The 25,195-nt window shown below is 35.7% G+C and overlaps 1 protein-coding gene across 1 annotated transcript in view; it reads right to left on the reverse strand.

Moving 5' to 3' along the window:
- LOC106645021 (peroxisomal N(1)-acetyl-spermine/spermidine oxidase) overlaps positions 1-23,543 on the reverse strand; it is a 62,816-nt gene extending 39,273 nt beyond the window's left edge. The window contains exons 1-2 of the mRNA XM_023391709.2: positions 23,363-23,543; positions 22,628-23,168 (exon numbers count right to left, since the gene is read on the reverse strand). Of these exons, the coding sequence (XP_023247477.2) occupies positions 22,628-23,168; positions 23,363-23,519 (698 nt within the window). The 5' untranslated portion in view covers positions 23,520-23,543. The remainder of the gene's footprint in view (positions 1-22,627; positions 23,169-23,362) is intronic.
- Positions 23,544-25,195: the final 1,652 nt, after the last annotated feature.

Raw genomic sequence — 25,195 nt, forward strand, 5'->3', positions numbered from 1 at the left:
CCTCAAACAGACATGAGCCCCGTAAAATGCGATTTACCACGCTTTTGGTGAAACGCTTCCAAGGCGTGGTTCACGCAAGCAGAGTGCCTGATGATGGTGAGCGAGCTCACCGATGACAGCGCCAAGTTACGCCAAGACTCAACTAAGAAAATGCTGCACCAACTTCTCACCAGTCTCGCACTCGGAGACGAGAAGCCTTCAGTGCTCTGGCAACGGATGAAAGCCCTAGCAGGGAATCAAGTCACGAGCAATGCTCTAAAAGTCAAGTGGCTCAATCTTTTGCCCCAAGTAGCTGCAATGTTTCTCAGCACATTAAAAACCGCGTCTATAGACGAGCTCACGGAAGCCGCAGACAAGCTCGTCGAAACAGGAGGCTCGGTAATGGCTGTCTCCAAGCCGTATAACCCACCGCAGCTCACAGGCTCACAGGACCTCCTTCAGGAGATAGCAGCACTCCGAGCAGCTGTCGCCCAGCTCACCCTGCAACAAACACAAGCTAAACAACACAGGAGTCGCAACCGAGGACGTTCACAGTCTGCCAATAACCAAGGGGGACGCTCAGTCTCACCTATGGTCCCAGGCATCCGCTGGTACCACAAAAAGTTCGGAGCCAACGCCGAGCGCTGCACATTGCCGTGCAATTTCGTACAACCAGCCCAGCAGGCAGCAGAGGCGTGGCTAGGTTCTGATGCACGCCTGCACCTTTTTGAACCCTACTCACGAATTAAATTTCTAGTGGAATCCGGTTCATCGGTCTCTCTCCTGCCCAAAGGTATGGCCAAGACATCGGTGACGCAGCAGTCGCTTACTTTATATGCAGCCAACCACGCGCCAATAACAACTTTCGGAAGACGCTCGTTGACACTCAACCGAGGCCTTCGGAAAAGCTTGGACGCCGATTTTATCTTGGTTGATGTTCCACTTGCTATCTTAGGCACTGACTTTCTAACAAGACACAGCCTTCTCCCAGATTACAGGCAACAGAAGCTCGTCGACTCACTGACTAACCTATCCTCACCATTCACTATAGAGAGAACATTTATCCACTCCGTATCCGCCTTGGAGCACCCTGCAAGCCACCAGCTGGAACAACATTATGCAGCCCTACCACAAGAGTTCGCAGACTTTTTCGAACCTGCTGGCAGCCCAGTCCAAGTCCCGAATTTGCCTGTGAAGCACAGCATCATCACAACAGGCTCACCTGTTGCTGAACGCCCGCGGAGACTCACTGATGAACGTCTAACCACAGCCAAGCAGGTTTTCGATAACCTACTCGAAAAAGGTATCATTAGGCCTTCCAACAGTCAATGGTCAAGTTCTCTGCACCTGGTACCCAAAAAGGATAACACATGGCGCGTCACAGGAGACTATCGGCGGCTCAACAGCTGCACCGTCCCGGGCATGTACCCACTGCTGATTATTGAAGACCTGTTGCAAGAGAGTCCAGGCAACATTTTCTCCGCCGTCGATCTGTAAAAAGCATTCTACCAGATTCCAGCGGCAGAAGAAGACGTCCCTAAAACAGCAGTGGCGACACCTTTTGGGCTCTTCAAATTCCTGTGCACATCACTGGGACTAAGGAACTCAGCTCAAACGATGCAACGTACAATGGATCATATGCTACGGGGACTACCGTTTGCAAGAGTCTGCATAGACAACATTTTCGTTGCATCGGCATCACACGAGGAGCACCTTTTGCACCTACAACAACTTTTTTTGACGCTGAGGGAAGCCAACTTAAAGATCAACAAGGGCAAATGCACTTTCGGCCAGCCCCTAGTACTCTACTTGAACTATCAAATCTCTAGCAAAGGACTACAGCCCCCTGCTGATAAAGTCGACGCCATGAAGAATTTTCCCAAGCCGGCCAACGTCACGAAGTTACGTCGGTTTCTAGGAATGCTGAACTATTATCAGCCCTGCATCGCACACGCTGCCTCGATACAAGCCCCGCTACACGAACTACTCAGAGGATGACCCAAAAAGAAACAGCCACTCCAATGGTCTTTGGTAGCCGTAGATACTTTTCAGCGCTGCAAGGATTCTATAGTGGAAGCCGCTTGCACCACCGTTCTGCAGACCAACGCGCCTTTAACACTCAAAATACATGCCTCTGACGAAGCTATTCGAGCCGTCTTGAAGTAGCAATAGCCGGATAGCATGTGGCGTCCAATTGGTTTTTTTTCTAGAAAATTGGACCTCACTCAGAAATGCTATAGCACGTACAATTGAGATCTCCTAGCCATCAGTGCGGCGATCAAACACTTCCAGAGGATTCTCAAAGGCCGCTCGTTTACCACATACACAGACCACTGTCCTCTGATCTACGCTTTCCAGCAACGCTCAGACACGGCTTCACCAAGACAAGTCCATTGCCTCAAGTTCATTTCTCGTTTCAACACAACACTGAAACACGCTCGAAGCAGGGACAACGTTGTTGCAGACGCATTGTCGTGTACTTGCCAGTCAGAGAACGAGATCCCTATGGACACTATTGGCGCGCCGGAAAAGATGCCAAACACCTGCAACCTTACAGCTCCAAACCAAGCAACTCCGGACATCACCACTGTCTCCATGCCCATCAAGCTCAGCGCAGCCATTATTGCCACAGCTCAAGCGTCAGATGTGAAACTCCACGACCTTTGCGACAACTCCAGCCTTCAACTACAGCAATTAATCCTAGATAGATACCCGATTTGGTGCGACATCGCGCACAACGTAGTCAGGTCGTACCTACCACGCCAACTTCGCTGAACAACTTTCGAGGTAACGCATAACCGATTCCCAATATACGAGCCAACACAGTGGCACAAGCGATGTCACATTGGATCAGTGCACATGGCACCCTGATTTTCATAACTTCGGATAAAGGGGCACAATTTGAGTCAAAACTTTCTCAGGAGCTGGCCAAGATGTTCGCCGTAATACACGTGAAAACTATCTCATACTACCCACAATCTAATGGTATGATCGAACGTTTCCACCGTTCTTTCAAGGCCGCTTTAAAATGTTCGACGCTCCCATGGATCGACGGTCTACCAACGGTTCTCCTCGGCCTTAGAATAGCATACAACGAAGAATTGAAAGCGTCCACAGCAGAAATGGTTTATGGAACTTTGATACGAGTCCCAGGGGATTTTTTCATTACAACGACTTCTACAACGAACAACTACACCTTTATAAAAGGCCTGCGACAACTTTTTAAATCATTGAAGCCCGTTTCAGCGGCACATCACACGCTACAGCGTCCTTCTGTGTTCAAGGAGCTTCCAACTTGCTCACATGTATTCAAATCTGTCGACAAAATTAAAAAGCCATTGAGGGCTGCCATACACAGGTCCACACCGTGTCATCCCTAGAAACAACGACAGAACGTATACAATCGAAATCGACGGTAAGCCCCGAGTAGTATCAACGGATCAATTCAAGCCAGCACATCTTGAGACAGCCGAGATTGATCGATCAAATAAAACGAGCTCGCCAACCTCAAACCAAAGCACCAAACAACTCCAAATCCGCTCCTCAGTAGCACCGAGCCAATGCTCTATCACGTTCATCAATCAGCGCGAACCCAGCCGACCAATCATCGTGCCGCCTCAGCTGTGGGACCCAGCCAGGAGGAAAAAGAATCTCAGATTTAGCCTGACAGGCTCGGCGCACATATGTTACTATTACTAAACGTACGTTTTTGTATCTATTAAAAGCTTAATACATATGTTTCAATAAACGGAGAGTGATTCATTGCCCCAGCTTTTCCTTCACACCAGCTGTAAGAGATTCCTAAAGATACACATAAATATGCAATCTCGAAAATATAAAAGAAATGTCTTAACAAAGACTTTTTTAATTTTTGGAAAAGTTTTAATGAAAATGCCATAATATGTTGATCTCAATGAATTTTATTTGTTCTTTCAACTTTTGTTCTAATAAATACTGCTGCTTATTTTACTAGCCTCCTTAACATTTGTTATTTACTTAACAATACTAGTAACTTCAAACGTATATATATGTATATATCCCTGATGTCTTTTTTAATTTCTTTATTTACTATATTGAACAGCTTCAATTTTGTTATTTCATCTTCCGTTGAAGTACTGGATCCTAAAAAAACAAACAAAACTTTTATAATAAATATTCACTATGAATATTTACTGTGAATTCGTTTCAAACATGAGGCACTTCTGATCTTTTATGTTATGGCAACTGTACATCGGGTGTGTGTGTGTATATGTGTGTGTATGTGTGGGTAAGTTCCTGGCGTGGCGCGTGCACGAGAAATCAGAAAGGCTTATACATACACACGTGTGCACAGGCACATCACAGTTATATTAGGTAGCTCCAGGTGCGTATATGCGCAGTCTCACTTGCTCATTCTTGTAAATAAATGTACTAAAAAACTCAACGGGCAGCTACGGCCGCTAATTTTTTTTTGGTGCATAATAATATTATTAACAACTTTCAATAACTGAGAGAGCAGGATCTATCAAGATAAAAAAGCTTTCACTCGACTGTGTAGATAACAAAAAAGTTAATAATAATAAAAGACAGTTTGGGCATATCTCTTTTTAACAATTTACTATTTAGTATTCTATAATTAAAAATTTTTTAAAATATTGTACTTACCTTTAGATGTAGAATCCGTTTTTTTGTTTAAGGTTTACTTTTCAGTAAAAACTTTCACACGTGTTCAATGCAAGCGTTTATTAATCGATTTTCCCTACGCGTGGCTACACGTGCTGTAACGGCCACATTCAGACTAAGATTATGGAAAGAATTCGAGGCAAGGGACCTCACTCCGAACATTTTTCGTCTTTTAGGGGACTTCTTCAGCCAACTTGATGACAAAAAAACCCTAACTAAAAACTGTTATTTTTGAGTTTTGGCCGCAGAAAGCGGCCTTCGGCCGCACTGTGCGTCTTCCATTTAAATCCATTCGAACTCAAGCTACTCAGTCTTTACAAATCATTCATTCTGATACAATGGGAATTATTACCCCTACTTCTTACCCCGGAAAATATAAGTTTATATACGTATTCATAGGCGATTATTCGAGATTAGCGGCTGCATGTCCTATGGTTGCTAAGAGTAAGACAGGTAAATATCTCGAACTCTTTGTTAAAAGTAGACGAAATATCCTTGGAATCAATTCTACAGTATGCTATTTACGCTCAGATCAGGGCACTGAGTTTACAGGTGGGTATACTTTAGAAGTCTTGGAAAATTTAGGAGCTAAACTACAGTTAGCGAGCCTTGATACCCCACAACACAACGGTACTTCCGAAAGATTCAATCAAACTATACAAAAACGAATTCGAGCCTTGATGTATGGTTCTGGCTTGCTGAAAAATATGTGGGATTTGGCCCTTGATGTTGCTGTGCTTGCATATAATAGAATCCCACACAGATCTGTTAATATGATAACCCCGATTCAAAAATTCGCTCCAAATTATAAGTTCGATATAAATCAAATTCAACGTTTTGGTTGCGTGGCCTATATTAAAGTACAAAGAAAAGTAGGTCCCAAATTTAGATTTGAAGGAAGAAGAGTAATCTTGATAGGTTATACAAGATCAGGATATATCTTTTTCAAACCAGAACATGGAAAATATTATGAAAGTAGAGATGTTAAGTTTAATGAAAAATTAGTTTACAGTGACATATACAGAAAGAACAGTATTTTATACCGGGAATATGTATCAGGTAATATAAATCAAGAAAATTAGTTTACTAAATTCGATAAAAAACAGGACATTGAATTAGAGATCAGCAAAACGAAGGGAGAAAAAAGGAAGAGAGGTAGACCGAAAAAGAATATAATTCTAGAAACAACCAGTGCTTCTGATACTCCAGTAATTGATTGTAGTTTTGCGGATCTCAATATCAATTTAGCAGAAAATAATAGATTATTCGACGTTAATACATTTGACAATAAAGTATTCGATTCAAAAAATAAAAATGTAAGTTCACTTCTAACGTAATTTGATTTGCAGGATTTTTATTATAAAACGACAAATGTAATTCATATAGATTTATCTGTTTCTAAATCTGACGAGACATATGCTTTGCTGGCCAAAATTAATGAGGATCCTTCTTCATACGCAGAAGCTATGGATTTAACTGACTGTCGGTTATGGCAGACAGCTATTCGAGAAGAATTAGAATCAATGACAAAAAATGAAGTTTGAAAATTTGTAGACAGGCAAAAAAATTCGATGGAAAATGAAAATAAAAAACCAATCATTGTTGATTCAAGATGGGTACTTAAGAAAAAATTCGATAAGGATGGAAATGAAAAATGTAAAGCTTGATTAGTTATTCATGGTTTCAAAGATAAAAATGTTTATGATCTCTCAGAAACATATGCACCAGTGTCTCTATTGGCTTTGGTCAGAGCAGTAATAGCCATAATTAATAAATTTGACTTAGACATAGTACAATTTGACGTTAAAACCGCTTTTCTAAATGGAACCTTGAATAAAGAAATTTATATGGAAATCCCAGATGGGACAGAGTATTCGGCAGAAATTCAAAAAACAAAAGTTTGCATATTACAAAAATCTTTATATGGATTAAAAATTAGTCCCAAAAGATGGAACGAGCGCTTTACTAAAGCTGCTATTAAAATTGGTTAGTCCGTTCATCCTTCTGAACCGTGTTTATACCTGGCAAGAAAATTGTAAATTATTAATACTCCTTTTGTATGTCGATGACATAATAGTAGCCAGCAACGATGCGGTAAAACTGAACGACGTTAAAAATAAATTACAAGGAGAATTTGAAATGACAGATCTTGGCAAAGCAAAAAGCTTTCTTGGTATAACCATAAATCGAAATCGAGATAAAAAATGGACAACTCTCTCTCAAACTGATTATATTAATAACATTTTAAAAAGATTTAAATTTGATAAAGAATATGCCAAACGCTCGCCTCTGATATCAATTCAAGTAGCCATACGAAAAAGGCGTGATCGTGAAGACACATTCGATGAGATGACTGTTAGCAATACCAAATCGAAATTGAGAGTTCCCTATCGAGAAGCCGTCGGTAGTCTTCTATATTTAGCCAATACCACCCACCCGGATATTACATATTCTGTCAATATCCTGAGCCACTATCAGTTAAATACTAGAACAAACGATTGGGAAATGGTTAAAAGAGTTTTTAGATACCTTAAAGGTACTATAAACTAAGGTTTGCACTACAGAGCTCGTACTGACTGTTTAGTGGCCTACTCGGATGCAACTTTTGCAGACTGTAAAAATTCGCTAACGACATGTGGTTATGTAATTAGATTATTCGGAGATTCGATGGCGTGGAAAATTCATAAACAAAGCTACGTATCTTTATCTACTTGTTGGGTCAAATACATAGCTATGTCAGAATACATAGTTCTGTTCACATACATTATCTTTGTTTTATGGTTTGGTGACTTCCTAATGGCGTAGACAACGTCATTGATCTTCTTGACAACTTTAAATAGACCATCCCAGTTACTCTGCAGTTTTAGACTCTCTCTTTTAGTTTTTTGTGGATTATAAAACCAAACTTTTTGTCCTTGTAGAAAATCAACTTTTCTCGATCACTGATCGTAATGGGTCTTGATCTTGCTATCTGTTACAGCTATGGTACTTCTTGTAAAATCATGGATTTCTACCATCTTCTTTCTTAGCTTTTGTACATAATGCTCCGATGACAAAACTTTAGCACGATCATCCAGAGGAGGTCTTCTCATCAGATCCAGTGAAAGTCAGATATCATCACCAATGTATATCTCAGCTGAAGAGAACCCGGTCGTTGAATGTGTAAAATATCTGCAAGCTAACAAAAATAGTGAGATCCAAAAATCCCAATAATTTTGATTTTGCTTACGAATTTAGATAAATAATTAAAAATTGTCTGATGCTGGTATTCCACCTGACCATTTAATTATAGGTCAAAAGGTGTAGTTCATGGTTTCTTGATTCCTAAAAGTTCTGCTGATTCTTTTACTAGATGAGAATCGAAATTCATACCCTGATCAGTATGTACTATTAAGGGAACACCATGACGACAAAACACTTTATTAACAAAAATTTGAGTCATTGTTTTTATCCTCACGTTTTATAAGGGAAAAGCTTCTACCCCTTTGGTGAAATTATCTATCATGAAATGGAAATATTTGTTGCCTAACGAAACAGTTGGGAAAAGGCCCAAAACATCCATCTGAAGTTTCTCAAAAATTACAAATTGAAAAACTTTCATTTCACTAATTCTTTTGTCTGATGGACGTTTTCTTGCTACACAAAAACATACGCGGATGACACCAATTCTCAACATCCTTCTTACAAGTAGTCCAGCAAAACCGCTTCCATATCTTGTCCAGTGTCTTGTTAATTCCAAAGTATTTTCCTCTAGGTGAACTGTGCACTTCTCATAGAACTTTATCTATCTTCTTTCTTAGAACTACTAATTGTAGAGTCTTGGTCTTCAAGCTTGGTGAAATCTATTCTTTATATAAAACTCTATCCTTAATAATGAGTCTCATTCATTTCAGTATACTTTGGTAAATTCTTATTTTGAAGCAATATTCTGCCAATCTGGTTGAGTGTTAGTTCTCTTATTGTCAATAATTATTCTTATTGTCTCGTCTTCCATCTGATGTTTTTACGAGCCTTATCTCCTTTTTTAAACAAAAAAAAATCGACCACTTGTGTTATTCTCTGCTTTAAGCTTTTTTTTTAAATCGGAAAGCAGTTCTTGCAAGATTTATCTTCACACGGTCGTCGGGATCATCCATCTGAATTTCCGTAATTGTTCATCTTCTATAAAAAATCTTGAATTTGTACGGACCTAACAATTCAACCCATCCAGCTAGCTGGTCATCCAACTCTTTGAATGATAACAACGAAGTTAAGAAGGCATGATCTGTTCTAATTACAAATTACTCTTCGCATAAGTAATGATAAAAATGTTTCACTGACCCTACAATCGCTAATAACTTCCCATGAGTTATACAATAATTATTTTCCGATGGCCTGTACAATAAATGATAATCTTTTATAACTCTATCTAACCGACTTAGTTCTGAAACAAAACTAAACCATATGATCTGATACGTCGGTATCTAAGGTAAATGTACAACTTAACCTAGAAAAAGCCAGAACGGAAGGAGATGTAAGAACGCCCTTCAATTTTAGAAATTCTTCCTGCCTTTTTAAGACTATTAAAACCGTACGTTTTTTAATGTCAAACTATGGAGAGGTCTAGCAATGTTTAAAAAGTCTTCGTTAAATCATCTTTAATACGAGCAAAATTCTACAAACTGACGTACGTTTCTTTGTTTTTGGATTCGTTCATTCCCAATTAGTCTTAATATCTTCTGAATCCGTCTTCTTTCCTTTTTTTGATACATTAAGATTAAGAAATTAAATTTCTCTTTAAAAGAAATTACACATTTTTTTATTCATTCGAAGATTAGCTTTTGGAAATCGAAGAAACATCTCCATATTTATTAACTTTTTTCCAAACGAGTCTGCAATTACTATGGTGTTAACTAAATAAACTAAGCCAATTTTAAATAGCAATTTTTCAAGTACTTCCTCCATAAGCTTTTCAAAAGCCATTGATACATTAACATAATTCAAATGCTATGACTTTGAATTGCCACAACCTTTGTCCAACAGAGAAAGCTGTGATTTTTCTATCTTCCTTCTTGATTTTCATTTGCAAGTAGCCACTCTTCAAATTTAAGGTAGAAAATCACGATTCTCCTAATAATTTATCTAAAATATCATCAGATTGTGGAAAATGATATAAATCTTTAATCGTCAGTGCATTTACTTTCCAGATCTCAACTCAAAATCTTGTAGTACCATCATTCTTTTTCTTGGGACGACTAGAGAACACCAAGAACTTGATGATCTCTTAATAACTCCTTGTTTCTTCGTTTCTATTATTAGAGTGTCAACTTGATGATGATGATGATGATGGTGGTGGTGGTGGTGGTGATGACGATGATGATGACAATGAGGATAAGGATGATGATGATGATGATACTGATCATGATGATGATGATGATCCTTTAATTGTCATAGGATGAATAAAGTTCTATTAAAAAGGCCCTAATTGTAAGATATCCTTTTTTTAACCCACGTCTTATGCTTCTTTACTCTTTCTTTGACTACACACGGTAATCGTTTTTAAGATTTTTGCTCCACGCCAGATTCATAACCTCACAACTGCGGCACCAGAGTTATCGGAAGAGCAGGCTGCGCGGTTGGAGGAGCTGCTGCGCAAACATGATAAGATTTTCAGCCTATCTGCTGGTAAGTTGGTGGGCTCTCCGATCACAATGCATCTAAAGCCGAGAGCTATACCTGTCTTTGCAAGGGCCAGAGAAATTACATACGCTCTGAGGGATGTTTACGCCAAGGAAATAGAAAAAAAAAATTGCATCAGGGTGTTATGTGCGCGTCGATCACTCCAAATGGGCCTCGACAACTCACGTCGTTATGAAAAAGAATGGGCTGATACGCATCACAGGCAACTACAAATCCACGCTAAATCCAAGAATTGTAATCGACGAGCATCCTATTCCAAGACAGGAGGATATCTTTAACAAGATGCACGGTGCAAAAGTATTCTGTCACTTAGATATTACAGACGCATATACTCACCTAGCAGTAGATGATAAATTCAGTGAGGCGTTAACACTGAATACGCCAACTCACAGTCTCATATGTCCGGGCAAAGCGGTCTACGGCGCAGCAAACATCCCAGCAATTTGGCAGCGCAGGATTGAGTCACTCATCAAAGGTATTCCAGGAGTGCTCAACTTCTTTGATGATCTTATGCTTTTTGCTGATTCACTGGATGGCTTGCTGCAGACTCTGGATGTGGTGCTAACCAAGTTATACAAGAGTGGGCTCCATATGAATCGAGCCAAGTGCACTTTCGCTGCACTTGCCATTGAATTTTGAGGCCACAAAATTGATGCAACGGGCATACATAAGTCGGATAAACACATCCATGCAATTTTAAATGCACCCGTTCCTGTTACACCGCAAGACTTAGAGCTCTTCATTGGAAAGGCAACGTACTACAGTGCCTTCATACCTGATCTTGCTACGAGAGCTCGTCCATTCCATGATATGCTCTTGAGAGATCCATTTTAATGGATTCCTGATGCAAAGAAGGCTTACCTGGAACTTAAAAACATTTTGGTCTCTCCACAGGTCGTGATGCCTTATGACCCATTAATTCCTTTAGTCTTGACTACAGATGCGAGCAAGGTCGGACTGGGAGCTATCTTATCGCACCGGCTCGACGATGAGACGGAACGATCAATTGCGTATGCTGCACGCACCATGACGTCACCAGAGCAAAAGTGCCCCCAAATCGACAAGGAGGCCCAAACCGCTGACTCAGATTTTGCACCCAGAGAAATCGCTTCCAGTGTTGTGCATCAGCAGGATGGCAAATTACGCCAACTATTTGGCTCACTTTAATTACGCGGTTGAGTTCAAACCAGCAAAGTCAAACGCCAATGCTGATTTTCTTTCTAGATTGCCTCCAACTACTACAAAAAATAACGTGAACTCAATTTCTGCTTACGTGGAGGAGTAAATGGAGAAGCTGGACGAGTGTGACCAATTCATGGTAAACCAGCTCTCTCAACTTCCAGTGAGGGCTGAGCAGATTGCTAAAGAGACAATAAAGGACCAGCACCTAGGAAAAATAGCACAGCTGCTAACTAGTGGTCAGGACCTTGATCGCCACGGTTATAAGACGTCAGAGAGCAACTACACTCCCTTAGCTGATTGCCTGCTACTGGAGCACAGAGTGGTTATTCTACCTACTCTCCGAAAAACTATCCTAGAAGACCTTCATGCAGCCCACATCGGAATAGTGAAAATGAAAGGCCTGACCCGGTCGTTCGTTTACTGGTCTGGCATCGATGCCGATATTGAAGGCATTGCTAAGGCATATACCGTGTGTGCTGGACGTGCACATGCTCCAACGAAATTTCGAGAGCACCATTGGGAATATCCCAAAGAAACGTGGGAACGTATACACATTGATTATGCTGGGCCTGTCGCTAAAAAGATGTTGCTGATCATCGTGGATGCCTACAGCAAATAGATGGAGGTTAGACTGACTAGCTTGACTACGACTGCAGCAACCACAGCTATCCTCGATAAGCTGTTTGCAGCTTACGGAGCTCCGGTCACTGTCGTATCAGATAATTGACGAAAATTTGTATCTGAAGAATTCCAGCAATTCTTGTGTCAAAGTGGAGTGAAACATCGCAAGCTATCGGCACCGTACCATCTAGTCACCAATGGCCAAGTGGAGAGGCATGTGCAGACCGTGAAGGACTCGTTACAGAAAATGGGAACTTCAACAGGCTCGCTTCATCGCAATCTGAATCAATTTTGGAGGCAGTACAGGAAGGCCCCACACTCTACTACAGGACAGCCACCTGCTCAGCTGTTTTTGAACCGAGTACCACGTACTCGACTGGATCTGGTGAGACCCAACCAACTAAAACTCGAATTACCGAGAAACAGCAAGTGACCTTCAATCCAACCTATAGATTTTTCAAGGAAGGACAACTTGTTTACTTCATTTTGGGTAACACTCGCTTAAACAGATGGATTCCAGGAGTCATCGTCAAGAAAGTTGGTGACCTGTACTACGAAATATAAGGCAGTGTCAAGATTTACAAACGTCATGTGGACCAGATCCAAGCTTATCATCAAGAGCTTAGAGTTTCAGAGGAATCAGCGGAAGAGCCAGTACCCGATCCAGCAGCGGTAGATAAGTACAAGCAACGTACACACTACTACGAACAGCCAGCTGCTCCGCTTCGACGTCACAACCAGCAACCAATACCAGAGATCCCGGTACCTACAACACCACCAAGAACTCCACCACAAGAGATACCGCCCCACCACGGAGAACTCCACCCCCCCAGGTTGACCATGCACCTGTACGACGATCAAAAAGAGAACGACGGCCGCCGCAGCGTTATTCTCCCTAATACATTTAAACCATCAAGAAATAAAAAAGGAGGGAGGAAATGTTGTGTATTGGGATTATTAAATTCATAATGTTGCTCTCTCACTAGTTTCCAACTTCGATGTAGCACCTAGCCTTACGTATGGTTCAAGATGGAAACTGACTTCTAAAAGGAACGATTCTCACCGTGCAGCTCTCACTACTCTTTATCTACCGATAGTGTACCTTTCTATTCAACTCAGATTAATACATAAACTAAGTAACTCTACAAATGTTCTTTTAATTAATTTGCTTGCCCCATACATAACAGCATCAACATTATTATCAATTTCAGAGTCGCTATCAGTATTAGCAGTATTAAGTCGATCCACGATACACTAACTGGGAAGCATTTTAGAATTTTTTTTGTAAGTATTAAGTGCATCTACAAAACTATGCGTAACTGGTTTAATACTACGTCCCACCAAAGAGCACAGAATCAATTCATTTTTATGAGCTTTACTATGTGCAAAAAATTTCTTTCCACACAGACTTTTTTGTGCCCTATAAGTACTACACATTAACGCCTTTGTTGAGTATCCCATACTCAGAATGCGATGTGATGGCATAATATACTGCTGAATATTTTTCACAGTACACTCTATGGTGTATTCTAAATAAATGACTGTATTATCTTTATAAATGTAAATTTAGTGAGCATTTTTAGTAACAGCATACAAGTGCTGGTGTAATTTTCTAATGGAACAATCACTCTCATTCTTGCTAGGACTAAAATAATTTTTTTGTATTTTTTATAAGTTGCTACAAATATATGTATTAAATTAAAATTTTTTTTATAATTAAAGTTTATTTACATATCATCCTAAAAATCTTAAATCTCAAATGTATCAGCTTGCTCTATTTATTGTTAAGGTACTGCGTCTAAAATGAGTAAACCATAAATAACACCTATTATATTGTCAAAAAATATTCATTTATATTCTTTAGTAAAAAATACATCATCGCAGGTAAAATGTTTTTACACAAAATATTAAACTTTAGAAAAAAAGAAAAAAAAGAATTAACAAATAGTTACTAATACAATTTTGAAATCACTTTTTGTAATACTGTTCTGTTTTTATCACTCCAAAATAATTGTTGATTCTTCGTAAGCACATAACATAATCACTTGAGTTTCTATCGCTTAAAAAAAATGATTATTCGTGTGCTGCTAATGCAATCCGTTATTGAATTCCGTAAGAAAAAAACCTATTGGGATAAAAGCTGTGCAGAGTAAAAGTTATAGAAAATCAAAGTTGTGTAAGATTTTCATTCAAAATTTTACCTGTTGTTATTAATGAAGTCACGCTTTTGATAAATGAGATCCTCCCCCATTGTATGCTGGAACTCTGGTAAAGTTACTACCTTCAAAGGTGCATATTCGTGTTCACTGAAATACACCAACATATGCACCGGTCCTCTTACAGAATAGAAAGTACTGTATTTATACCATCGGTAGGTGCCAGAAAAAGTGTTTGGATACTCTCATTCGAACTCACTAATTTTATTTGAATGGATACAATAGTATATGGGTCATTGTAAGAAAACTTGGACATTCCTTACTCTTTACAAACACTTTATTTGTTAAATATCATATTTGTATACGAAAATTTTATTAAAAGTCATCGTGTTTTTTTGCATTTATAAAAAAAATCTCGAATCAGGTATAGTTTGCAAGCTTAAACAAAGAATATAATGTTGACATGTCATTACTGTAGCCTGTATCCAAGAAGAATTTAACATTTTCTACGATTATTAAAAAAAAATTTCGATTTTACAATTTTTTTTATCAAAATATCTTAATCTTAAGTCAAATACCTACTTAACTGTATGGTGAAAAAAATTCTTAGAAAATTTTCCGTAGTATATATTGTCTTTTGAATTTTGTCTATATATTTTTTTTATTTCAAACTTTTCACACAAGCTCTTGCAGTACGTACAATCGCTTTTTCGACTTCAGTGGGGTGGCCTCCAACTTTATCTATCATTATTTGTATGGACTATGTTGACAAATATGGAAGGTGATTAAAAAATTGAAAAAGTCTTTTTTTGCGACAGTCTTTTTTTTCGTGCACTTGAAAAAATAACGAAATCGGTCGTAACCGGTTTTATCTTATCGTCAAGGTGTATGAACATATTTTAAGTGATGAGAAATCGAATTAAATGGTAAGCATAAGTTATAAATGTGTAAAAAACATTTTAAAATAATTATTTAGCATAGAAATCCATTTTTTCAGACGATTTGTCATTACTGTAACTGTCAATACCGTAACCCCTCAAAAAATAAATTTTACTGTTAATTTTTATATTTAAAATACTGTTGTATATTTTTTTTCGCAGGTTACAGATTTAAAGATTCAGAATAGTCCCAGTTTTGAGAAAAACTATTCAAAGTTTCGTAAAATGGAAAAATTTCGAAATTAACGAAGAAATAAAAGCAAAAGTAAAAAAAGTGAAACATTCAATTGATAGAATAAGTGAAAAAAAAGTTTCACAGAAAAAAATATAAAATCAGCCAAAAATAGAGAAAAAGTAAAAAAGTAGCGTAAGAAACTTGAGGAAAATTCTGAAAAGCATCAAAATTATCTTAATTCTGAAAAAGTATGTTATTACCGTAACCACTAAAAATCTGAAATGTGTACATATTCAGAGATGCTTACGTACGTAGGAGGTGCCACTTCTTTTTTCTCTTAGCTTTTACCTTACAAATTATGATAGAGCGAAAAAAAGTAATAATAACACTAATTGTATCTAGGGTCAAAATGACTCTTTACTTGCCCAAGTTTTTTTATAATGATCTATATACGTAATAGTTTGGCCAAACTAATACCTTCACCACTACATTGCATATAATTTTATAATTCTCGTTTGTTACGGAAATAATCGCACTTTTAATGACAGGCTCAAGATCGTCTTCTGGAGTTTGGGACTCCACTACTTCCTCAAGTGGCAGCATTTCATTAACTGAAAATCTTTTTCCAAGACGCATTCAAATTATAATTTTTTTCATTCATAGTATATGTTAGAAATGTCATTAGCTGTAAGACTGTCAAACCATTTTCAAGTACAGTTCAATGAGCAAAACAAGCCAAAGTCCTTTGAAAGGCGTTCTTATTTAGAGAAGTATTGCATACGTCTGTGGGGTCTAACTTGCGATAACACAGTGCTCTACTATAATGTTTATAGGGCTGTGCGGAAAAGTGCATGATACAACTGTACGCTTACTAGCTTTATTTCATTGATGTCTACACACATGATAACTTGAAAAATATTAGCACGAGCGATCACATATTTATACATGTGCGTACACATGTGTACATTTTTATACATGAATGTAGGTAAGTGATTAAAGGAAGCCTTCTCACAAGTATGTCACATGTAATTGTTGAGTACACGTCTCTGGGGCTCCTTATATATATATGTCATCTACAGCGCCGCAGTCAGCTACGCGTCTTTGTATTACCTGCGCTCTTACACACATGTATCGTAAGTCACGGCTCTCCAAGCGCACGAGCGTAGAGTCAGTCGATCACGAGACACGAGTCCAAAAGCACGCCTGTATTAAGCACTCTCATACCAATATACTTATATAAATCTTTCTTTTGTAACAAAGTGTTCCTCTTATTTCTTGACCCAGTATCATTGCTCATATCCAGATTGCCTTCACGACAATTGCAACTAAAATACATTAATAGTAATCAACCACCTCCACTCAGAGTAACGACAGCTATCCACTAAGGGGACAGCCTTATAGCCTCGCACTATAGCTCCCCCTATTACCACACCCAGAGGTCACCCTAGGGAGGAGGGAGGAGGTGAGCCAGAACCTTCCCAGTATACCAACAGAATTCATTTGAATTCCTTACTATGAATGACATATGAACTTAATCTGAATTAATAAACTTAACAAGTAATGTCCAAATAATAGAATTCTGACATAATTCATTGTGTGTTCTATTAAATGAAGAAAAATAATTAAATATTTATAAAAAAAATACAGCCCTCAAGCCATGAACTCGAGCCCTCCAAATAATAGCTTGCAGCTCTACCACTGAACGACATAGCAGTACGAGTATTCAGGCAACCCTGATTCATTCAACATGTAGTTGATCTTATTTTTTCTTATTTCTTACAATACTTAATAAGAAGTTACTTTTCTTAATCATAGTATCTTATTTATTTTTTTTTATTTATCATAGAATTTTCCTTATCATAGTATAAGTTCTTTAAAAGTAATGATTGAATGTTATCCTGCATTATTGAATAAAATTCTTTTTCTGTTGTAATAAAAAGAGGTTATAATAAAATATGTACACTAAAAAATTTTTTTTAAAGTTACAAATTCATTTTATTCTATAGAGTTATCAGATTGACGCTAACAAAAATTTGCACTTTTGTGAATGAGTATTTTACATGTTACTGATTTAGTACATATAATAAAAATAATATTTCTAAAATAAATAATCAGTTTTAGATTTTGAATAAGTAAGCTTATATCATAATTGAATTAAGGTCAAGACAATATCATCAGCACCTGGGTAGGCCAATGAACCAATGTAATTTTGTTGAAATGATAAACCTGAGTGCTCATAGCACAGCGGTTAGATGTTAGTTCTTAATCCCAGAGATCGTGGGATCAATTCCGTGAGACATATTTTTTTTGTCATCACGATATTTATGCTTTAATAATTTTCTTTAAATGTGTTTTTAGCATTATATCTAATTAAATCAATAGGTTATAAATTATTGAATAAATGAGTAGATAAGGGTACGTATTTATTTACAATTATAAAAAAAATATTTCTCTGGCAACCTTAAAAATTAGCAATGTTTAAAAAATGTATACATTGACTGTTCTTCAGTAAGAATGAGTTTGAGAACGCTTAAAAAAAAGTAATTTTTAATACTTAATTTGTATTTTTTGTTTTTTAAGTATACAGCAATTTATTATTCTAAACTATTAGTATTCACAAATATTAAGGTAATATTTTGAACGCAAAACATTCTTAGTCAAAAATTATTAGCCATTATTTTAACTATAAATTATAGCTGTATTTACAGCTATAATCAGCTACAATAATAGCTATAATTGACCACAAAGTAGCTATAATCATGTACAAATAACAACTATAAGAAGAAACGAAGAAACAAAAAAATGTTACTGGTAAAATTTTTTTCGTTTATTGTTCAAAAATACTTGAACCCCCACTTTTAGTGTTATTATACAGATAATGTCACCTTATGTGACTGATATACCTTACAAAAAAAAGATTATTGAATAAATTCTGTTAATTAAAATTCACTAGAAATTTATAGCTGTAAACAGCTACTTTTTATAGTTGTTATTTGAACATGATTATAGCTACTTTGTAGTCAATTATAGCTATTATTGTAAATACAGCTATAATTTATAGTTAAAATAATAGCTAATAATTTTTGACTGAGTTATGAGAAAAATCTTAGTTTTTCTTATAAGAGTATCTCCTATTCTTGCATAGAGATTTTATTCTCAATAAAAGTTTTCAAGTGCAGAATTCAAATTTTAAAAACTGGGAAACAAAACTAATCACTCATAACCTTTGAAAAAAAGCAACATGCAAGAAAATGAGCTTATTTATAAATAAATAAGTAACAAAATTTATTCAAAGATGGATTAAAAAGTTTATTGAAAAAAGAGTTTTTTTTCACTGCTCGCAATCAATAAAATTATGATGGATGTATGCATTTAAATTATAAACACAAAAAATAATGCTGTTTTAATTTTTCGATCATTACATTAAATATAATACCAATTTAAAAAAAGAAGATAAACTACTATAAAAATTGTACAGAAAATATGATAACTCTATATGCACTAAGCAATCATGTAATATTTTCTAGTAGCACATCGTAAGTTTTTAATTTGTGATTGTTTTTCCTACAGATATTTTGTACGTTGCAAACCATCGCAAGAAATAGCAAAACATTATTTACTACAATTGTAGATAGCAACTACCAGTGGTGCATGAGCCAACTGTTTTTTTTAAACTTTGTATGGCAGTCAATCAAATTTTTTGGTAGGCAAGTGCCGCTAATAGATTATCAAACTATTTCTTAATTTGTATAAGTAAGTTAATTGTTATATAAGTAAACGCTGGCACTATAATATAAATAATAAGACCACCTTTCTTTAAGATTTTATAATAATAAAATCAATTAATACGTCGCAGTAACTGCCAACGATAAGTAGCCTCACTCTATCTTGACATTAATATAATAGTTGAATTAGCTTTTTAGGCACGTAAGCGGCAAAGGTAAGTGGCGTAACTAGTTTTTACTTTCATACGATGATAAAATGAACTTTTTGGTAAGCAAGTGTTGGCAATAAGAAAAATAAATGTTTTTTTTTTTTAATTTGAGTAATAATTAAGTGATTTCTTGAGCAAGAAAGTGCCAGCGATAAGTAACTGAACAGTTATTTATTTTGTATGATAAGTAAAATAATTCATGGGTGAGTAAGCAGTACGTGATGATTAGCCTAACTGTATCTTAGATTTAAACAATAATTGAATAAACTCTTAAGCATTTTATACTCGCTACGTTTTTGTCCAGAAATTGTTGATTTTTACTTTGTATCTCAAATACATGGTCTCAAATGTAACAATGATTTGCTGCAATTTAACAACGCCACGAAAGTCAAAGAATTCTTTAAAAAGACGTTGGGAACTCCTTTTAGTGGACATAACCTGATAAGTTTACAAACACTACCTAATTCCTATTAAAATATTTCTGAATTTTTTTATAAATTCATTTTAAGAATACTATTAGAATTTAAAAAACTTGGCATTATTTCTTGTTCAATTCCATCTATATGTATTCATTTAGAAACTATTTCTATGAACTCTTTTTAAATATAACATGGTTTTGGATGCCCTCTGGGGATGGTAGCTTTACTGATCTTAACACGTGTAAGAAAGCTTAGAACCATCAGTAGTTTATTGTTCACGTCATAAGCACCAAGAGTATTTATGTTATCTTGATTGCAAAGTGCGCAGACCTTACCAGGGATGAATTTCAGTAGTCAATCTAATAAAAAAAAAAAAAAAAAAAAAAAAAAAAAAAAATATTGAAGTTTATTGACCCACTAAAAATTTTACCATAAATTAATTACAATAGATTTCATAAAGTTAATTTTAGTTAATTTTCGAACAAAATACGTCTTTTTCTGATTTGTGCTGCTAAGCTACTCATATAGTTAATGTGTTCCAAATGAAACGAAAGCTATCCCAAGCAGAAATATTTTTTGTGATTATGTAACGAAAAAAAAAAAAAAAAAATACTAATCTTTATGGACACAATCGTACAATTTGATCTCAAGAACAAAATAAAATAATAACTAATATACTTATTACTTGTCTTAAATCTAGACCTCAAGATCTGTCATTATTTTTTTATATTTCCTACTAAATTTTAAAAATAAATAGTACTAACTTATCGAACAAAATTATTTCTGCTTGGGTAGGATTGAACCCATCAATTGAAGAAAAATTTCGTTCTATTTAGTACCTCCGTTCAAAGGTTCTAGTTGTTTGAAGAGAAGCGAGAAAAATCGCTCAAAATGAGATTTCGTAGATTTTTTCCAAAAATTCGTAACTTAAAAAAAAATCTATAACTTTTGATTGGTGGCACTAAAATCCACAAACCTATTTTCTTAATTGATGGAGCTTCGTTTCAGCAGTCATGTAACAATGTATGTGCAAGGATATGGCAGAAAAGCTTTTTTTTAAGTAGGAGCCTTAAGGTATAAAATTGAGATTGGTATAGTGTACGGAAGTTACACTTTGACTATATTTTCTTGATTATTCTATTTAGGAGTCAAGATATAAGCTTGAAAGTTTAACACTTCTAATATAACTTTATATAATTAGAATATTCAGTTTAAGTTTCATGTAGTAGCATGAGCCCTGGACAAGAAGTGAGCCACTTACGAAACACCCATATAACTTTTCCAAAAATCATTATTGTTTACTTGACATTATGTGAAAAATATCTTTTTTAACAGTAATTTATTATCTTCTAGTATGTCATGGATATCATCACTCAAGTGGTTACTACACTTTTTCACTTTCACAATCACAGCATTTTTTTTTCACAATATTGCTAGAAAAATTCATAGGAACGCATACTTTTAGTAACGCAACCACACCTTTTCACAACTAAAAAGAATGTGTCCCCGTATAAACTAACCCATAAGTTTTTTAGCACAAATTTTTACACAAATATACAGTAGTAGGAAGCTGTAGCAATACTTTGACTACGAAACATAACCTGATCGATACTATTATAAAGTTTATAGTTGGAAACAGAAATTATAATTGATAGTTCTCAAATTTGTAGATAATTTTTAAAATTGCAATGATGTTTTGTATGTGTTTATGGAAATTAAAAAATGTGCTGATAAAAAGAAATCCTGCCTTTAATCATTTCATAAAATATTATTTTAAGCTTGGGTACAAATATTGATTTTGTAATGAGTGATCAGAAACAGCGCTGTCGTGTTCCTTAATATTTCTCGGAAAGTCTACCTTCTCTCTGGCACTCTTAAGGAGGCTTGGGCGTTTGGTGCATTGGGCGACATGTCGTATCTATTGAGGGGCCCCTGTGGGGTACTTGTCATACAAATGATTCTTTGTAATATTTTTTTTATAATCATTTTGATTATACACATGTGTGAACAAAATAGCAATAATACGCGGAAAAGTCATTGGGAAAATCGATATTAAAAAAATTATTAGTTTTCCCGAGGTACCTTGTGTAAAGAGGACGGCCCTGCCACGATAAAGCTGACAACACTGTACTCTCTTGCTCTCATCTGCTATTATATACCTATACTTGTGTTAGACTTAAATTTTCATGCTTGTATGTTTATGAATGTACAGCGCATGCGCACTCACAGTACCTGAACAAAACAATTCTCATGTTCGATGTTTTCCTCGCTTTTTTCTCAAAATTTAACGTGTTGATCCTATTTTTTTTTTTAAATAACAGATTCTTTATACTTTCAAGTACATGTACCAATTTAATGTGTGGGCCCACAGCTTTTTATTGCGGTACGGTAGTCTATTGAATTTCGGGTTCCGTAAGGTTGCATGTTAAAATGACGAATTTTCACAAGCGATTTTCTCGATAATAAATGAGTTGACCTACCTATTTTTCTTTCCTAAAAAAATCTAGCAAACTTTATCTATATAATCTCTGAATTTCAGACCTAGCCAGCATTTAATTCAAAATCGCCCAAGCCTCCTTAACGAAAAAAAACAGCATTAGGCAATCGAAATTTGTCGGAGTTTTCTCTAATCACTTATTTTGAGATCCATACTTACTAGCTCTTACGTTACCACTATTTAAACATACAGGAGATGACTCAACCATCTGGCAGCAAAGATACTTTCCCGGTCAATAAAGGCGTATTTGTAAAAATGCGTAACATTTTTCGACTAGTAATCAAAGATTTACATACTAACTCTATTTTTTCTCGATCATATACTACAATTTTTTTCATACACATTAAATTTCATAGAAAAAACTACTGCTAATATACTATTTTACCTTATTTTTTTAACAGCGTGCTGGGTAAGAATTTTTTCTGTCGGTATAGCTTTGCAAAGAGGTTCCAAAATAGAACTGTATCCATGGGTTAAGCTAATATTACCTCCTTGGAGTTCAGTATACGAACCCATTTGTAATAAATCTATGTCATTCATACTATTACACCCAGTAATACAAGTTTCTCTTTTAAGTAAGCAATCAAAAAGTAACTGTCTAATTTTTCTACTCTCTTTTCTTAATGAATCTAAATAAATGTTTATTTCTAATGCTATATGTTCTCCCACACTCTTGATATGTTCAGGTGGACTGTATGAACTTAAAAAGTATTCTTCACATCTTCTTAAGAAGCATATATAAGCCGTGTAAATTTCTTCTAGTATTAAAAATGGTATTTGTTTACCATTTTCTGTTGCTGCAATAATCTTATGAGATGTAGGAGAACTAGTAATATCAACTAAATCATTGGCCATAGCTAGTTCAAAAACTGGATTTCCTAAGATACCATGAATCCAGTTAGCTCCCAATTCAACCTTATAGCTTCCTGCAATGTAGATTATTATAATTCTCATTTTATTTTTCAGACAATACATTGTGTTTGAAAATTCTATGATTTTTAATTTTAAAATAACATTAGTAAGCTTTGAAGCTTTGTGGACGGACTTAGAAATTCTGTATTTTTACATAAGTTGACATTCGTCACTTTTATTCATCGTAAATAACTGTACAAAAACATACCAAGCTTTGTAAAAACAATTCTTCCTCCAATTCGAGAACGAGCTTCCACAATGAGAAAATTTGGTTCATTGTGACTTAATAAATAATTTGCAGCTGATAAACCTGCAATTCCAGCTCCAATAATAACGATTTTACATGAAGTTTTTAACGTATCCATCAGTTTATTCCTAAATACTGATATGTTTACGATTGATCCGTTATGTTTTCAGTAGTTATGATGTTTCTTTTTAATTATAAGGACGTACACACGAATAAAGAGTAAAAACAAGGAGTCCAACTGCCCAAGTTAAGGTAGCTGCGATATTTTTTATTATAATAACAAATCTCTATAATTTAGATATAACATAAATAAATCACGTTAAGTTCGTTAACAATGAAAAAGGTTATGGTTATAACTTTTGAATTTTTTTTCAACTCGCTACTAAAAACTTGAGATTGTAATGGAGTACTTTTACAGGAATCGTCACTAAATCGTACAGATATTATAAATAGTGTAGGAAAGTATTATCTTTGCATGAAAAGTTGACTTCACAAGTAAATAAAATTTTAGGAATTGAAAATAAAATATTTATTTATTTTTTCATGAAGAATTAGTTGAGTTTGAAAAAACGTAGGGTTATAAACAATTTTGTTTAAGAGAACAATGAGAAAAAAGTTTTAAAATAATAATGTATCTTATTCTTATTGCTTGCACTATTTATTGATTTCTGGAGATTCTTCTGCACCAGGGATGTATCTCTTATACTACAGGTACCTCAAAAAATTTACCAATTTCTGCAGTTATTATTTCTTGGCACTTTTCGGAAAATTTTGGCTGTTGTATACAAGTATGGAAGTTGTAATAAAAAGTATTTTAATAAAAAGTTAATCGTCTAAAAACGTTTATTTAATGAAGGACCTTGTAGCATTTTATCGTATGTACAACACCAACCACCAAATTAAGCCACCACAATGATTGTGAGATTTGTGGGTATGTTTAGAAAGTAAACTGTAAAGTAATTCGAGATTGACAAGGAGACCGGGGTAGTCTGGCCACCCTAACTTTATCACGTTATTATGAAGGACTACTTGATTGTAAAATAATTTAAAAAATGCAAATAAAAGGGTCCGGATGTGTAGAAATAGTATCCAATTTGTTGAGTTATTTATTTATAATAAATGTAGTTTAAATATGAAAAAGTGAATGCGTCTCAAACTGGCCATTTTACCCAGGGCCAGGGTAGAGGTGGCCATACCCCGGGGTACAGTGGCCGTCGATTTAAAAGGTTATTTTAAATGTTGCTACTAAACTTACGTCTAAAAATTGAAAATTTATGTAAATTAATAATTACTTACATAACAGATCGATAAATAAATATGTATATCGACATAAATATTTTTCTATCAGTATACACATAGAATAAAGAGAAATATATATTTTTCGGTATTTCGTTGTAGAAATTGAATGAAAAATAATTACAATGTTTTTTAAACTCTAAGCTATTGCAATTCTCCTTCTCAAAGTCGTTCTTGGGATGCCTGACTTCTCTGCCTCAGCTTTACAAGAGGTACCACCAATCACATTTTCAATTGAAAATTGCAATTGGAATTCATTCCAGCCTTTATCCACAGTTTTTCTCTTATACTTAAGCACCATGACTTATTTTTATTGCACCTTTAAGGACGTTCGGTAGTGTTAGCGGGGGGAAACATTTGCGCGGTGAGGGGAAACCAGCGATGAATGAAGATTTGGCAACGTCGTACGGGTCTTAAATGTGTGAGTGTTCATGTACACGCATCAGGTGTCTCTGCACACTCTACACTGTCTGCTCGTCTGCTGCGTGCTGCGTCGGT

The sequence above is a fragment of the Copidosoma floridanum genome, unplaced genomic scaffold, assembly GCF_036245765.1.
Source record: "Copidosoma floridanum isolate Cflo_tuat_1 unplaced genomic scaffold, Cflo_Japanese_pri ptg000008l, whole genome shotgun sequence".
Classification (NCBI taxonomy): domain Eukaryota; kingdom Metazoa; phylum Arthropoda; class Insecta; order Hymenoptera; family Encyrtidae; genus Copidosoma; species Copidosoma floridanum.